General features: G+C 39.3%; 1 protein-coding gene across 1 annotated transcript in view; it reads left to right on the top strand.

The window, feature by feature from the left end:
- Positions 1 to 19,383, top strand: part of ANO3 (anoctamin 3) — a 235,083-nt gene that overhangs the window by 191,175 nt on the left and 24,525 nt on the right. Inside the window, exons 15-17 of the mRNA XM_075187478.1 lie at positions 11,124 to 11,206; positions 12,283 to 12,423; positions 18,870 to 19,034. Of these exons, the coding sequence (XP_075043579.1) occupies positions 11,124 to 11,206; positions 12,283 to 12,423; positions 18,870 to 19,034 (389 nt within the window). The remainder of the gene's footprint in view (positions 1 to 11,123; positions 11,207 to 12,282; positions 12,424 to 18,869; positions 19,035 to 19,383) is intronic.

Here is a 19,383-nt window from a genome sequence, read left to right on the forward strand (position 1 = left end):
AGACAAAGAGCGTTCTCACTTCACCTCTTTCTTCTGAAAATAGAAATCAGGTATTCATATATTCTCACCCACACCAATGTGTCTTCTATACCTAGCTTTTAGTTTTTTTTTTGCAATATATAATGTGATTTCACAGTGAATGATGGTATATATGCAGGTTCCAATGAAGAGCGAAGAATATTTTAAACAGATCCAGATTCCATTCAGAGAGAATGTCTATAATGGTTTAAGGAAGGTTTCAAAATAGATCCCATAGATTTGTTACATTTAATTATAAAGAAAAGTTGTGTAAGCACACGTTACAGAGTCTAAAACCCGTTCACTGCTAAGGACAAGTGGGAAATCACATACACAAAAAGCATACTTACATGCTAACTCATACTACATGTATATGTTCAGTTGGACACACCTCAAGAATAAGTAGTATTTGTGGCAGACGAACGTCAGGGGGGACATGTATGTATACTGGCTCCCCACTATAGCAAAGAGATGTGGCTTAACAGCTTCCGTAATAAATGCTAAAGTTGCGTTACCCTATTTGATACAATATGATAATGTATTTTATGTCATATGCAAATATTGCCTTAGCAGCTATTAATAAATACAAAACTGCCATTTTCCATATAACTTATAATTTAATCGAAACACCTCAACATCTGTTTTTTGGCTAAAAAGGAAATTAAAATCTTTAATGCACTAGTCCAGGAAATGTCAAATAAGTAATGGGACTAGATGGCCACAGTTTAATATAACATAGCCACAATGCTAATCAGTGGGGGCGTCAGTTCATAAGCAGCCAATCACAAATGGCTAGTAATTATCCTCAGTGTGTATCATTGTAACAGCCCTCCAGAACCCACAAGGAATTTGGGGATGCATCCACATCTAATTATGTCGCAATTATGTGAAAACCTCCTTACAATACTTAACCTGAGTTAACTATTGTAAGTATTCCTCCCTCTTCAGATGCAAGGGGATACACAAGTCAACAATGCACAAAAATTTAAATACGGACATATGTGTTCCATTTTTGTGCACACTGGCAGTATGGTAATGCAATGGTATTATGCAAGAAAAAAATGACATATGTAAAGGCTAGGTGGTTAGCACTTCTGCCTCACAGCGCTAGGGTCATGAGTTCAATTCCCAACCATGGCCATTTCTGTGTGGAGTTTGTATGTTCTCCCCATGTTTGTGTGGGTTTCCTCCGGGTGCTCCGGTTTCCTCCCACACTCCAAAAACATACTGGTAGGTTAATTGGCTGGTATCAAAATTGACCCTAGTCTCTCTCTCTGTGTCTGTTTGTCTGTGTGTGTATGTTAGGGTATTTAGATTTAAGCTCCAATGGGGCAGGGACTGATGTGAATGAATTCTCTGTACAGCGCTGCGGAATCAGTGGCGCTATATAAATAAATGATGATGATGATGAACTGCAAATGAGCCCCCAAGTCTTTTGAGAAAAAAACAAGGTATGAATTGTGTGGGTACTACATAGATATATGACTAACATTGATGTTGGAATGTGACCTTCCCAAAATCCGCTCAGCACAGGAGCGAAATGCCGTTTCATGCGTACACTCTATAGATGTTTTACACAATTTTCCGTCAGTCTGTGCTTTTCGTTTGTCATAACCATCGGCTCAAAGTATTGTGACTCTATACACACTCTACAGAAATATGCTAAATTAATTTAAATAAAGGGCTGAACCTCAGCACACAAGACCCACAAACATACATCCAGAAACAAGAAATGCCATCAACGCCATTCATTCTATTGTTCAACTTTGTGTATAGTGTACGTTTGACAACTCCATTCACAACTGTACACTAGTTACGATTTATTGTAACATAACACCCACTTCAAATAAACAAAAAACTCATGTTTTTTTGCTTCTGGCAAGAACGCTGTAAACACTGAAATATAGGTAAAGAAGAAAAAATAATCAGACTTGTTGGACCAAGGAGTAGTTGCTGAGGAGAGACTCCTTTTCACATATGCCCTTGCTACAGGAGATACGGGACAACAATCCAGAAGAAGGACATAGATATAAGAGACAACAACACAAATTTAAATATTCACGCCCAGAAAGGCGTCGCTGTTGGAAAATCTATCGGCAGATTGTCGGACAGATGGTCGTGAGTGCATACACACTGCAGAATTGGCACAACATTGTTCAAACGTTTATATTTTTAGTCTGTTTATAAAATCAAATCAAACGATATGATGTGCTTTTGAACGATAAGACATGATCATTGGAACGTACACACTAATGCGATATTGGACCTAACAGTCGTTTATCGTGTGATTGGCACGATGATCGGCTGAAATACCTGTAATGTATAACCAGCTTTAGGGAGTTACAGGTCTCTGCTAAATAGAACGAATGGTGGGAGCCCCCATTAATATGTTATTAAAGGTAAGGAGATAAATAGGGATAATTAAGAGTTAAAGGCAAGTAAACACTTTAATGGTTCGCTCCTAATGGTGAGAAAACCCTGTATGTCACAATATTACGCTGAGGCCTATCCAGATTTATAAATAGGCATGATGGGAGCCAAGGATGCCACTCCACTTCCCAAACATAACAAGCAGCGTTAGTATGCTGCTTCTGAATGGGGTGGGGGTGTGCCGCTTTCATGTGGGAGGCGGGGGGGATTGCTCTGCCTAGGGCACCCGAGGGCTTGAGCTGTCTTTAAAGTTGATTCAGCTGGAAAACACAAAGCTCATTAAGATGAGCATGGTACCCACTGCCAGGGAGACTGATGGTATCGCATATCAGTCTGATAATCTGCTCCAGTCTCTAAGTCAGTGAATTAATATCTGTTGTATATTGCCTTCATAGCAACGACTGATCTGTAGGCTGGAGTCTATGTATTTGCTGCTTGACCCTCATTCAGTCTTATTTTGGCTGGGTCCCACAAACATGCCCAGTTTACTATATATAAAAATTGCATTACTTTTACTTATTTTTTTATTTACATATGTTCGTGCATTTACAGTTAGAGTTCATGTTTAGTATAGTTCAATTTAAGACTAAATGGGCATATTTATCAAAGGATGAAAACCCTTGTTGCTGGCAATAGGCCTTTTTTTCTCCTCAACCTATACAGGAATGTGTTACTAACTAAATCTGGTTTAGCTGGCACACGCATGTGCATATCCACACAGACAGAGACGATTAACACTTACGGCTTTTCTTCAGAAACTATGATTTTTTTTATGGACTTTGGAAATTACAAATTTTTTTTGGACTTTGGTGACAGTCATTTTTGGATTGAAAGCTGCTGACAACAGAAGAAAACTTCATTGGTGAGTTTATTTGGGATTTATTATTTTTAATAAAAATATGTGGTGTAAATGAGGGTGTTTACTGTCATTATTGTGGGTTTATAATTCTTATTAAATGTTAGTGGTTTTAACGAGGGTGTTGTGGATTTGTAAACATTTTGGTTTGTGGAACTACAGGTCCCAGCCAGCCGTGGGTGTCAGGGCATGTTGGCACTTGTGGTTCTCCAAGTACCAACATGCCCTGGCTGCCATGAGTATGCTGGTGCTTGTAGTTATGCAAGTAGCAGCATGCCCACACTATTTAGGGCACCCGGGCTGGCTGGGACTTGTAGTTCCACAAAACAAAATTTGCATCTGTTTGTTTTTTTAACACTTATATCGCCGTTATTGCCCTACACCCACCGCCCAGGGGTGTAGGAAGAGCCCTAGTGCTACCAGCACTGGGCTGGGTGTCCCTGGGGGGGGGCCCGCTCATTTTTTTCGGCGAACCCCACTCCCTGGGGAATCCAGCCCAGTGCTGAACAGCCTGGGCTTGGTTAGTCATTATGGCAGGGGGACCCCTGCCATGTGTCCCCTGCTATAGTGCCACCAACCCATGGCTGGTTTGCCTAGTGCTGGTTCCGTGAAAATAGGGGGGACCCCACACAAAAATTTTACCTAATTTTTACAGAACCAGCAGTAGGCTGGCAGCACTAAGGCTAAGACTGAGTAGAGGGGGGACCCCACACTTTTTTTTTTTTCTTACTTTTATCTATTCTTTACTGTTTTGACAGCTGCCGGAGCTCCGGCAGTATGACAGGGCAGTGTAACAGGGATGTGTTTATACAACATGCTGCTAGCAAGCATCATGTTGTATCTGGCGTGTTTTAAAGCAAACTCTCCTGAGTTTGCTTAATCGCAGCTTCATACATTGGAGGTTTGTATAGCTACAGTGGCAAATAGTCGGGAGTTTGATCTCTAGCGATTTTGCAAATAGCGATTTTGACAGAAGCACAACTGGCGATTTTACATGAAATCTCAGCTTCATACATCTGTGAGTTTCAACTCTCCCAAGAAAATCACTGGATTTGCAAAATCGGACCTTGATACATTTACCCCATGGTCTACTACATTATCTAACATAAACTGTATATAGATACAGGGCATTACACCCTACAATACTTGACCACTGGGCATGGTCATAACATAGATCTATTTTATTTTTAACAAATGTTACCCTATATTATGTTGTGTACATTAAAATACTGTTCATTAAGGCAAACTGGGGGATTTGTTTATGAAAAAAGTCATCAGAGAGAGAGAGAGATTATACCTTCCCTATAGTGCTGGAACATTTCAGAATCAGCTACATTTATGACCTTTGTCTAAAATAGTACCTGATTTACGTCATCTGCCAATGACAGCTTTGTGACCACACCCAGGTTTTCTATTTGAGCATCTATAATTATACATGAACTGCTAACCTCTTTCAGGTAGGATTGCACAATGCTTTTGCATATTTAGAAGCAAATTGCTCTAAGCACAACTTGCAAAATATTATAATTATTGGCATGGTCGCCAAGAGGAATTTGGGGCCCCGGTACAGCAACTTTTTTGGGCTGCCCCTTTGTAGATGACAAGAAAAAGGGTGTGTGCCTATGTACAGCAGCGTCAGCGCAGAAGGGGGCGTGGCCACACAGTGTTGTAGGAGTTGTCAAAATAGGGCATGGCTATGCCTCCGTAGACATGACATATTATGTTCTAAAACAATATTGCTCTCTCCTACCTGTTATTGCAGCTTTCGCAACCAGTTACTGTATACTTGTATGGAACCTAGAATGTTGGGAGTTCTTTGGAAAATGTATAGGTGCATGAAGTCTGGGAAAAATAAGCAATAAGTGAATAGTACTGCATAGTGTATCTTGCGTGAAATGGCTCTGTGCATGCTCAGAGATTGACCTTATGCCAAAGAATACATCTGAATGCAATTCGTAGAGATGACTGACAGGGCATTGTCTTTGTTTTAAAAACAACATATATGTGTGCTACTAATATGTGTACTCAAGTAAGATAAACTATGTACAGTACGCATTGAAAGCATCTTGATTTATGTATTTCATGTAAAACAAAATATTTTTTTAAACTCCATATCTATATTAATGATTATACTTTTAATATTTGTTCATTTAATTTTTACAATAATATTTTTGTATGCATTCTGATGTGACCTTATGCTTGTGCATATATACTGCACTCTGTTCTGTCTGTCTACATAAGGCCATTAACGTTTAGGCAGAGCTACTTACACCCAGAATCAAATCATAGCATATCTAGAGATCGGCTTGGATTTGAATACGGTTGGAACTACACTCAAGTGCCAAGCTCTTTTTACAATGCAACTTATGTGTAATTTTCAACTGAACATGAAACAGGTCCACTGTGGCAAGGTTTAGGGCTTGTTGATTTATTTATATTTTTTAGACTCTAATGTGCATTTTTTGTCTCTCAGTGAAAGTGCTCCAAAAGCAGAAGGCTGAATGTAATAGCACAGTTCACATACCAGCACTTGAGTTATCTGTTGTGTAACTTGTCTCAAGCACTATGTATAAATATTGTGACAAAGACACTGGAATAGTGTTTGCGGCCAGGTATCATCATCATCATCATAATCATTTATTTATATAGCGCCACTAATTCCGCAGCGCTGTACAGAGAACTCATTCACATCAGTCCCTGCCCCATTGGAGCTTACAGTCTAAATTCCCTAATATAGACTCACACACAGACAGACAGAGAGGGAGACAGACAGACAGTGAGGGAGAAACTAGGGTCAATTTTGATAGAAGCCAATTAACCTACCAGTAAGTTTTTGGAGTGTGGGAGGAAACCGGAGCACCCGGAGGAAACCCACGCAAACACAGGGAGAACATACAAACTCCACACAGATAAGGCCATGGTTGGGAATTGAACTCATGACCCCAGTGCTGTGAGGCAGAAGTGCTATATTAGTCCCAGGTTTCTAACCTACATGTTTTAAAACCCGAGGGAGAGTGTTTATATTTGGGAAATGCTTCACAGATAGATGTCCAGCTTTAAGGAAAAGCTGATAAGGGGTCCTGGGGTGTAAATGGAGAGAGAAGGGTGGGCTCCATTTACCAGGCCCAGTCTGCGTCTTCTGTTCTGCTGTCAGACTGGTTAGTGCTGGTGCCTGTGAGCTGTGTTTAATAGACTGCTAGACAGTGGATTCAGTCTCTCGCTACCTGAGGTAGGGGACTGCAGAGTCTCTGTGATAGGAATGCTGGTCTTTGCTGTGAGAAAACAATGCTGGAACTTCTTATGCTTTGTTTTAGTTTGCTAGTCCGGAGTGACTTGTATCTATCCAGTGCTGGACAGGCAAGGTGTTTATTTTAAAGTCTCTCGTATTATCTTGCCCAATAAAAGTGGCTGAGGCCAGTTGTACCCAAAACCCTGGACTTGTGTGATCTCTCAATCTCTTAGCTGCTACACACTACCATCTACACGAGGAGATGACACCTGTCCCCCTATCCCGGCCACAATATATATATGTATGTGTGTATGTATATATATATATATATATATATATATATATATATATATATATATATATATACATACATATCCTCTTGCTCTCTCTCTCTTTCTCTCTCTGTATGTATATATATATATATATATATATATATATATATATATATATATACACGCACAGTATATCTCAATTGATGTGAATACCTAAAGTGCACCAGCTCGTGTATGCTGGTTTGGACTTTGTCTATACTTGATTGCATGTTGCTTATCTAGGTTAACAAATAAATCAGTTTCATGTTTTAATCATACAAAGTGACAACTTTGCAGCAGAGAGCAATAATTAATACGTGGGAAAAAAATACAAGTATAATTGTATTTCAATATAGATCTAAGGAGGATAAACATCTTTTGTGGAACTACAGATCCCAGTGTAATCTGCAAGCCTGTGGATGGCAGGTTATTCAGACGATTGCAGTTCCACAGCTTGCGGGCAGGCCTGCTTAATCTATTCAGCTATAGTAGACATGTATACAGTGGAAATGTTTAAAAAGAAATACACCAGCAGGGCATATATTTCAATAAAACTGCAATAAAACAATTGGTATCCTGCCTGCAATTGTTCTAATCAACAATAAAGAAACACAGCCAAGCTACACTTTGGTTGCTACACTCTCTATTGCCTCAGGGAACATTTTGGTAAATGATTGTACAGAGCTATTTGCTTTTAATGCATCAAATCCAGTTTTCTTAGTTTATGCACGTCATACATGACGAATACAGCGTGAGACATCATATTTAGTCACTTACGTATGTCATGTCAATTGCATTTATTATATGGGTGTAGAGGACTCAAAGAAAAATAGCTGCAGTATCTGTCACTCTTTTATGTATCTACTTTACTTAGCATTTTTAACATTGTAACATGCTGATATTTTATGGTTAAGGAATTACTTAAAGTGCTACCTATGTATAAGGTCATACAACTGCTTGGGAAGGAAAATGTATTAATAATATTGAAATGTAGTAATTAGACAAATAGTACACAATTATGTCTGAATTTGATTTTTAAGCCTGTATGGTTGTTTATACAATAATATTATCTTATACATTTGACATTACAATCTTCCTTTAACAGTTTGACCTATTCACATCACTACACACAGAACTCCGATTTTCCACTTTTACCAGTTTTTAGCATACTTGCCAGCTCTCCCGGAATGTCCAGGAGACTCCCGCATTTCGCGTGAGTCTCACGGACTCCCGGGAGATTGTGGCAATCTCCCGGATCTGCCCACTTCACTGCTCACTAGGTCCAAAATGGCGCGATTCACCGCCCCCGCTGTAAAATGACGCGTTTTGCGTCATTACGTCACGGGGGCAGGGCCAAAATGACTCGATTTTCGGAGCCCCGCCCCCTGCACGCCCACCTTTCCCGGCAGGCTGTTGGATCATACTTGCCATAAGTTGGCAAGTATGGTTTTTAGTGGCCTTTGGATCTTTGTAATGTACCATCAGGTTAAAGATTAATCTCATTACTTTAAAACCAATATCTGGAATGTATATCACAACATCTTAATGAGTATATTTTAGATACAGAAAGGTAGGCAATTAAAAGAACTCTACCTCAAAAAATAAAATGTGAAGGTGGCTTTTACTATGTTAACATTATCCCAGTGGGGTACATATCTGTGATGTATTGTTTGGCTGTCAATGAAGCTTTCACAATTTCCATATTGGTCTTTTGTACAATAGTTCTGCTTGTCTGATTTAAACAGTGCAAATGTCATTACATAAACTAGAAAGTGCATAGGGGAAGATCTTACAATAAAGGGTTAATATTTTTTTATTATAAAACGTAAGATGCCAGAGAGCCGTACAACGGGGAAAAAAGGGCAAACATAAAATAGGGAAAAACAAAATAAATGCAGACATGAATACATAGGATGTGGAGGGCCCTGATCATTAGGAAGCTTACATACTAATTGGAATAGGTTACACCTGAAACAAGAGAGCGAGTGTGAATCAGAATAGAGATTGGGACAATCTATAGGGGTATAACTGTCATCTACATTCATGGAACACAATTTGAGATACCAATATCATTGGTGTAAAATTTCTTTTTCTGCGCTCCATTTACTTTATTTTATTTAATTGTGTTTTTAATTTCATTTATGCAATTTGAATCCCATATTGAATATGCACATAAAGGGGGTCATTTAGAGTTGGAGGAGCAAACCCACTTTTTAAATGTAAAATACACTTTTTTGTACTGTACATGCACACTTAAAATGTGTATCCCTTCATCCTTATTAAAATAATTTGTGTATCACTGACTTGCGGCTCCTTATTTGTGAAGAAGCAGAACGGGAAAGTGAAGGGGCGTTTCAATATAGGGCAAGTATCGGTTATGGATGCTTGACCCCTAGATCAAGATCCAAGCTGATGGTGGTTGATGGTTGTTAGTTTTAAAAAAGTAAAAGGTAATAAATAAATCATTTTAAAAAATGGGCCACTGCCCCCTCCAAAGTGCTACCAGATGAGAGCCTGGGTCGGCAACAACATATTTTGGGAGTGCAAACAAAGTGGTGTTTCCTCAAAAAGGCCACTACAAGCACTAGGTAATGACATACTAGTGATATTAAAGCACACAACAATGGGTCCCTATGTCATAATTTCAACCAGCCCTTGCCTGTCCAGTATGGGCTGAACTCCTTGGGCCACCCCCCTAGAAGAAAACAGTACCCTACTGACAGCACTAGGCCTCTATCCAAACACCTAAAACTAAGCTTTTCGGAGCTTGATAAATTTAACCAGACCGCAGTCCCCATTGAAAATTTTGTGATACCTTACCTAACGCACGAGATAGGCATATTGTCCGATTGCTACTATACTTTAAAGTGCCTAAAGCATGTGGAAATGACTAAGGCTTGATAAATAGGCCCATAGATTTTTTTACTAAAATACATCTTGTTAGGGCTTCATATATAGCTTACTTAATTGGGAACAAGAAGACATCTTTATTACATGTGGCACGTTTGTATTGTGTGTTTCAATGCTTATGTTTCATAAAGTCCAGTTGCAAGATTAATTTGTGATCTTCCACCTAATATAGCTAGTAAAAAGAAAATACTTCATTCTCTGTTGCTGTGGAGCACTAGGTCAAGTGATAGTGGCAGTCTCTGGGTTTTGTTGGTTGTGGTTGGTGTAGATTTCTCTGTTGCTGGTCTGGTAGGTTATCCTGAGCAGTTAAGTGGAGTTCACTGTAGTTGATAGATGGAGAAAGACAATGGTGTTGAAAGGTGAAGATTGAAATATGAGAAGTGAAAGTGCAATGGTATAACCGTGGATTTAAGTTAGTTGTACATGTAAGGAAAGGATGTAATGGATATGCTTGGTGAATGCGAGTGATGAGTGTGCTGTGAGCGAATGAGGATTTAAATAGTATAAGGGGGTGATGATGGTGTCAATAAAAGGTGGTGGAGAGTGTATAAAGGGTGTGAGGTTCGCAGGTGTTGGAATGATAGCAATATATATTAGTGCAAAGGATAAATCATCCAAATGATTAGAAATGCAGTGTGCAAGAAAATAAGCTATATGTGTATACCATATATGAGAATATATAAAATATATGTGTAAATGGCTGACAAAATGTGGTTAGCATAAAAAATTTTTTGACTGAGGTGCGATGTGTGTGTGTGTGCATATATATATATATATATATATATATATATATATATATGTATATCTATATGTATATCTATATAAATGGACTCTCTATATTGACCAATGTCCGGTGCTGAAGTCAAAATGGTGTAATGCTGAAAAAATATCTGAAACCATTGAAGACGTGTGCAATTTTCTGTTCCTTTCGGTTACTCATACTCTACATTAATCTTTCTAAATGTTGTTGTGTAAATGATATTGCCATACTCTATGTGAATCTTTATAGATGCTATTGTGTAAATGATCTTCACATATTCAAAGTGAATCTTTAGAAACCATGATATTTGCAAATGCATAAAATCCTGCATGAAAGTGCTTTGAAAAGGCTGCTATTCGTATTTAGTATCTGCCATTAAAGCCACTCTCCATTTACAGAACTGTATGTAGCATGTTTTTATTTTATGGATACTGGCCAATCAGTATAATAGTTGTCAAAATATAATGATTTCTTAATTGTATAATTTATCATATGGTTCTTTTTTACAGAGTTTAATAAATTGCAAAGAGATAGATATACAGAAATTCAGGAAGCCACAGTAGGTCAGTAGAATACAGTTTGCATTTATGTCATTTTGTCTCTTTTCAGCTACAGTCTTCCTTGAGTTTTGGAAGAGACGGAGAGCTGTACTCACCTATGACTGGGATCTCATTGACTGGGAAGATGAAGAGGTAATATATAACTTCAGGATTCTTTTTCAGAACTCTATGATACCAATGTGGGCATTGTGGTCAATATCGGAGGCTTGCAGCATAGGAGCCTAGGGTTCAAGTCTGACTCAGGGTGCTATCTGCATGGACTTTGTGTGTTCTCATGCATTTCCTTCAGTGATCTATAGATATATGAGATGTCAGTTAGGCTAGAATACAAATTTTGTGGGCCAAATATAAACTTTGACTGCAAAATTACCTGTGTATTTTGAGACTCTTAACATGCAGCTCAAAATACAGTGTAAGGATGTGTCTTTAAAAGTATCTTGGTGCATCCGTATAAATACACAAGACATCTTGCTTTTAGAGTGTGCTGAAAAATAAATATATATTTTTTAAAAAACGGCTCCACCCCAAGTTAAAAGTTTAAACCAGCTTTTAGAGCCCAAGCTTGCAACCACTAGTGGAAGATTCCCACCTCAGAAGCCACAGCCAGCACCAGGCTATGCCAGACTGGGCTAGTCCCATTATAACAGTGAGACTCACAACATGGGGTCCCCCTGGCATAGTGGTAACCAGCTCCGCCTGGACAGCATGGAGCTAAATTAGTTTGGGGAATTGGGCCTGCCAAACAAATGTGTCCTTCCCTTTGGGAAAACCCATGTTCAGCCCCTGACTGGTAGAAAGGTAGAAAACATTTGTTTTATGTGTGGAACTACAAAACAAACCAGCAGCCATAAACTGCTTGAGCATGCTGGTGCTTGTAGAAATACAAATGCCAACATCCTGGTCCTTGTAGTTCCGTAAAAAAACTAACAATGAACAAAGACACTGACACCTTTGAAAAAATACTTTCTTTTAAATAAACACACCTACTTTTCCACCTTTTTTCTACTAAATAAACTTTAGGCATCTTCTATCCTTTTTTGAAGTAATCCGATTAAAAAAAAAAAACAATAAAAAAATATATTAGACGATACAACAGGAGCAGTGATAAAAAATGAAGAAACGGGGCCTTGGATTATATACTGGTTAAACTCCGTAGTGTATGAATTTGAAGGCTATGCAAATGAACTGACAGATCTATATCTTTCCAGGAAGAGTTGCGTCCACAGTTTGAAACAAAATATTCCAAACTGGAACGGGTAAATCCAATCACTGGCAAACCTGAACCTTTCCAGCCTTTCAGCGACAAGCTCAGCCGACTCATGGTGTCTGTATCAGGAATATTCTTTATGGTAATGACTGCATTTTTAGAAATGATTTCCAAGCAGCATGTGCTTAAAATTTAGAGTACAACAGTATTTTTGGGGGGGATCTCCTGTCCTGATCTATTAAGCTGAGTACACACTACAGGGGTTTTGTACAATAATCGGCTAAACCAGTCAACATACGACCGCTCGTTTGAAAGTCGGGTCAGTGTGTGTAGTGACAAGATAGTCGAAAGTCTGCCCAAATGGACGATTGTCGCCTCATTAGGTTGGTCGTACCGTTCAATATATTTGTTCCAATCTCCTTTCCGTTGTGTAGTGTGTATAAATTTCCGACCGATCCACGACAATCCTCCGATACTTCCTCGACCTGGGGGGCGTGTGTATGTAAATTTTTGATGCCTGTACCAGTCCCACGTGGTGCGGTATCCGCATATCACTGACTTGTGTTTTGTATACATGTGTATTGCACCTGTCTGGTTGCAGACCATTACATTGTGTAAAGCACGTGTGTTATCACCTTTTGCATCTATATTGGGAACCTATTCATATTTACCCTTTATAAACTTATACCTTTATAAACTATAAAACTTATATAAAGTCATATTAACCTTTATTAACTAATATTTGTAAAATACCGAGAATAAACCACACAGTCTTCATGCAAAAGTTTTATTGCAGGAAAAAGTACAAACATTTTTATTGCAGAATATGACAAGTGAAAACAATAGTGTTGCAGTTTAAAGGTGCTAGTGGTTTGTGGTAGAATAATTCCAAACAGCATACACATTTCAACAAAATTTTTCTCAAGGTTTTTAATTTTTTTCTTGATGTCGTTTGGGTTTATATTCCATTTGATTTCTTTACCTACAAAACAAGGAAATAAAAATGTTTACCATTAAATTTGTATATTGGTAATCTATATCCAACACCAGAAATACTCTCATTTGCACAATTTGCACACTGCTCGAGATCAGTTTATGTTGTGGTCCCTCTGGCACAATTGCAATAATAGCGGGCTTAAACTCCATATATTCTGTAAAATAGGCACCACTTTGGTTATTATAACGGTACAGGTATGTGCCCAAAGCATTTAGTTGTCTACACATGTTCACTGAAATACCTTTCATATCTTGGTATTCAACATCAATTTTTTCTTGTTTGATGACAGGTGTTATATTAGTGGTATCAGTGGTATCTAAACCGGCCTTCTCACCGTTAATTCTTGGTTCTGACTAAAAAAATCTATGTTGCAAATCAGGCGTTTGCATTGCTTCATGTGAAACTAGAATGAAATAAATGAAATAAAGTCCTTCAAACAGGTACACTACACGTGCTACTCACTTTTTTTAATGTTGTAGTTGTACTGGTCCAGTACTTTTACCATCATCTCCACCTCTCTTGGGCTCATTGGCTTTGCTCTTTGCTCTTCTTGAGCATCTCCATCCCTCACCTTAACTTTTAAAAAAAAATTGTGCCCTTCTAGCACCATATCTGACTCTGTCTCCGTCTCTGTCTCCATAGCTACAACCCCCACTGACACTCCTCACCCACCATCTTTTCACATTCCTCCGCGCCAGACAGGCTCCTCTGTCATTTTATACACTCAGACATAGGCGTTTGTTTCTGCTGTGGACCAATCAGCGATGATACCCGCAGAGAATGAAGCATTGTGGGTGATGCCTATTTGTGTATAATAACCTTGTGTATGGAGAATTTGGGCTACTTCTTTAACCCGTACAGGACCATTACATATGAAGGGATTTTATTATTAGGGAATAATCATTGCATTGCACTTTACAAGTTAAATGTTTTTTCTAAATTTTATGTATTGTAATAAACTTCTATTTTATTGGAATTAATGAAGAGACAGTGTGGTCTTCTCTTTTTATGTGGTTTTGGATGTTGACTATAGTGAAAGCTCTGCCCCTTTATGCTAATATCTTTGGTATATCGTTACATTCCCCGCAAATTTTGCTTCAGTGAGTACGAATTTAAAATCATTGCTCACGACAGCATGGCTGTAAAAAGTCGCTACTGGGACGGTCGCTCTTCCCTTTATTGTTTAAAACAAGGCTAGTGTGTATGCAGTCCATGGATCGAGTGATCGGACCATCGATCGGGATGTAAAATTGATTGTCATAAAAAGTTGGTGGAAAATTCTGTAGTGTGTACCCAGCTTTAGACCATTGTAAAGAGAGCATTGTTTAAACAAGCACCTTTATTTGTTGACTTCCTTGGTCAGTATAATAAATAGCCCAGGTCTGGGAGATTTCCTGGAATCCTTCAACAGTTATCAGCTATTAAAGCATGTCTATATGATGTTTCAAGAGGGCACCATACAAGAATGGGTAAGTTATACATTTAAGGAAAATGGCACAAGTTTGTAACTGACATATAAAACCCGATAGGCTTTGTCTGTAATAAAATTGCCATTTTTAAAAAATCATGGCAAACCGCCGAGAATCGACATACAAAAACTGAGGTCCCTGGTTGTTGGAGGGGGTTAAGTAAGGCTAGGAGGGTCCTTTCAGTTTGTCAGAGTACCCTTTCACTAACATATAAGGATCTGGAGCACACTTGTAAACTTCTCCTTTGTATTCAGTACCTTATGTAATACCAAGTTGTAGCACCATTTCCATTGCTTTAATGAATTTTTCAAGGAGAAGAAATTCAAAATTATCTTCATTCAGTCACCCAACCAAAAAAAATGCATGGCACCCAGAAACATGCAAAATTCTCAAGATTAACATTCAAACCGTACCCAAGGTGTTCATGAAGTCATATTTGTGTTTTACTGCGGTGGCAGGGGTCTACCTGCTCAGTCTTATGAACAAAGCCTTCTCCCTATAGATCGTTTAATCTCATGTGCTGATCACAGAACTAGAGCCCAGACTTATGTCTCAGTGCCCTGTTGAATATATTTAGACTAATCAATTCCTTTAATGAAGGGTAAAGTTTTTTAAGACCCAATTGTGTTCCCACGTTAGACAGAGATTCTTCTGTGTCTCTTCCTGATCTGGATCGGACTTAAAATATTCTGATAAAATTACAACACTTAAGCTAGGTACACACTACACAGTTTTCATCCAATAATTGACTAAATCAGCCGACATACGACCGCTCGTTCAAAAGTCGGGTCAGTGTGTGCAGTGACACGAAGGTCGAAAGTCTGCCCAAATGGACAATTTTCGCCTCATTTGGTTGGTCGTACCGTTTTATATTTTCGTTCCAATCTCGTTTACGTTGTGTAGTGTGTATAAACTTCCGACCAATCCACAACAGTGAGTACGAAATTACAGTCATTGCTCACGACAACATGGCTGTAAAAAGTCGCTAAAGGGATGTCCGCTCTTCCCTTTATCGTCCTAAACAAGGCTAGTGTGTATACAGTCCATGGACCGAATGATCGGAACATCGATCGCATGTAAAATCGAACGGCATAAAAAGTTGGTGGAAAATTCTGTAGTGTGCACCCAGCTTTAGTTATATCCTTAGTCTGAGTATTTAATATTTATGAGGTGTAAAATAAGTCAAAATTAGATCTTAACCGATAGTGAATGAAGAAGGATAGTATTATCCTAATTAAAGCTGTGCATGCAGGGATGCTTTATCCAGCTAATACCTTAGTATCAGGATACAGTCTCTTTCACATAATGGAACAGGGTGTAAATCTTACCCTTGGAGTAAGTTTCCTGGAGCAACCGGTCCTCTGTCCTCTGTTTGTCTCCTGATTTTGTAGGTTCTGTACCAGCAGCTTGTTACTCATGGTGGTGTATCAGTGAATTAGTCACACTGCTGTGGCTGCAGTCAGTGTCATCTCGCTCATATGGAGTAATTTCAAAGTAACTGTTCATTGTCATCTGTCTGAAGGACAATCAGCGGCAGATGTTCAGTGGTAATAGGATACAATGTAGTGGTTTATCCAACACATTTTGCACTTAATAACACTGCGGACTTCCTCAGAGATATGTCTTTGACTCTGCGCTGTATTAACAGGATATATATATAAAGGAAGCAGTCACTGATGCTGTGGAGCAGGGTTTCCCAAACCCAGTCCTCAGGGTTCCCCAACAGTGCATGTTTTCTGGATCACATGTGACATAATTAGGACAATGTGTCAGTCAGTAATGAATACACCTGTGCTCCAGCAAGGAGATATGGAAAATCTGCACTGTTGGGGAGCCCTGAGGACTGGGTTTGGGAAACCCTGTTGTGGAGGCTCAGCATTAGAGGAATTACTGTATATATATCAAGAAGACCGATCGATATTAATGTGTTCTTCAATCTAAGAACTATGGGATTTATTTTGAAAACTAAACCTTTGTTTATGTTTGCCATAAGGTATTTCATTGTGATCGTTCCCTGCTTTTTAAAATTAATATATTAAACGTGTATATTCAATGTCAACTGAAGTATTGAGCACTTCCTTGCTTAGTCAAATCCTGCTCATTATCTTATTTACATGCTACTGACACCAATACTTCCCTTTCTAACATCTCCTTAGGCAGCACATTAAATTCCTACCCTGCGCCCTGGGAACTCCAATTTATTTTATATTCTAGAGGACTTGAATCCCCCTCTTTTCCAAACCCTGGAATTAGAAAGCGCAGATTGCCATCTTTCTTTTAAATTTAATACTGGTCTTAGTAAAGTGTTTAAGTGCTATCCATTATTATTATTATTATTATTATTATTATTATTATTATTATTATCATTTATTTATATAGCGACACTAATTCATCCATAAAGATTACATTCATCCACCTTTATGCTATCTGATCCTGCAGTGGGATTTTAATCTGGTCCTTTCTGTCCTCCAAGAGGATCCTTTTCATGGGCTTTCATAGTGGCCTTATGTCTCACTGTCTTACATAAGGGCAAGGTTGATTTTAAGACCACTCTCAGATCCCTTACAAAAGTAGTCTCAGACATTGTACTACCTTCTACCTGAACATTTCAGAGGAGGAGGCGATCTGCCTCTCCTTCTTGGACATGGTGCAGAACCTGAGAATATACTTGCAGCCCAACAATCAGTTTCGCCTTTCCAAGTACCTCTTTGTGCTATTGTATTTCCTGAAAAGCTCTTTAGTGCATCTCATGCTCAGTGGGTAAGATAATTCAGCTGGCTAATCACCGGGCAGTTGACCTCATGTCAGGGATGTAGATCCTTAATAGACTTGGAAACCTAGGGATTCGAGTTAACTTGTGGAGGGTGGTTCTTCTTGTATGCTTTCACTAAGTTCTATAAGTGCATATTGTTTCCCCTGCTGAGGCAGGAAGGTCTTGCAGGTTGAAGTTGCTGAGTAACTATCCCTTTTTTGGTACATCTACAGTGTTAGTCTGTCATATCTTACTTGGCTGAAGGAATAAGTAGGATGTTTATTTACTCATAAATCCAGTTCTCTGTGGCCAGTTGGGGGACACAGGTCTTCACGCTCTGGGTTGTTATTTCTCTGCTCCTTTTGCGGTTTGGTGTTGTGTCACGACTGATAATGGGTACCTGCTGTTGTTGGCGCAACTCAGAGGAAGGCGCGGAGTCTAACGTGCACCTGGTATTCACCAGGAACCCCCGCAAGGAAGTATGGACTCCGCTGCAGGGACACGCAGGTCGCGGTCCTTCCTAGAGTCCACAGCGAGATACAAGGAGGTGTCAGACAGGGTGGGTCGGCAACGTTCAGGTAGAAGAGGTACAAAGGGAAATCCAGAAGAATGGTGAGGCAAGCCGGGTCGGTAACTTTCAGGAAGAACAGTACAAAGGCAGAATCCAAATAGAGGTGGTCAAACGGTCCAGGTCAAAAGGTCACAAGCAGCACGAGGATGGTCAGGAACAAATACAGCAACTGGTATACACAAACGCTGGAGGCAGGAAGACCTGATACTCTGGCACTGGTGAGAGGGCTGGGAGAGGTTTAAATACTGTGGTAACCCAATCAGAATCAGCGCTGCAGCGCTGTCATACCTGCCGCCGGGAATCCTGCTCATAGTGTCCCATTGCCTAGCAACGGGGCGCGTCATCACACCCAGAGGTCGGACGGCAGGGGGATCCGGAAGTGATGCGTCTGGTTGGTAGGCAACCAGACGCGCTGTCAGCAGACAGGCAGCCGTGCGGAACGGCGCCTGACATGTTGTTTGTTTAATGATCAGATTTGTTACTTTCCCCACTTTGTCTGGTTGATATTTTTATTATGCTTTGTGTTGATACAAAATCTGAGGTCCCTGGCTGTTGGAGGGGGTTAAGTAAGGCTAGGAGGGGCCTTTCAGTTTGTCAGAGTACCCTGCAACCTGGGAATGGTGATGCTTATCCCCAGTTAGTCTGTGTCCTCCAACAAGATTAACTGGTAAGTAAAAATCCTTATTTTGGTATATATTTTACCTTTATAAGGTGTTGATCAACTCTTCATTACTCATGAACAGAATTATGGAGGCTCTATAATTCATTTATATGCTATATTACATGTGTTTATTTTCAGATATCACTTGTTCTAACAGCAGTCTTTGCAGTGGTGGTGTACAGACTAGTTGCCACGGAACAATTTGCGTCACTGAACTGGCATTTTATTAAGAAGTACTGGCAATTTGCAACATCTGGCACTGGGGTCTGCATAAACTTCATGATCATCATGTCGCTTAATGTGGTAAGTTTCTATGCTGAGATTTTATTTATGGCATTATTATGCTGTTTACCTCACATTATACAAAATGTTAATCAAAGAGCATTATTTAAGTTATAGCATTTAAATTATGAAATGTGCATGCTTGTTTTATGTTGGTCGTAAGCACAATGTAATCATGGAATTGCGCCTATGTATTGTGCCACAAATGCAGCCTTATTACAGTACTAGCAAACAACTATTGGAATAAATGGTCCTGCTTATAAGGGACTGTCACGAACGCCCAGCCTGTCTCAGATACAGTAATTTGAACAGCTGGCCGTAACTGGCATCACCTTAGTCACTTACCAATTAATACACCTTTTCTGCCACA

The sequence above is a fragment of the Mixophyes fleayi genome, chromosome 10, assembly GCF_038048845.1.
Source record: "Mixophyes fleayi isolate aMixFle1 chromosome 10, aMixFle1.hap1, whole genome shotgun sequence".
Lineage (NCBI taxonomy): Eukaryota > Metazoa > Chordata > Amphibia > Anura > Limnodynastidae > Mixophyes > Mixophyes fleayi.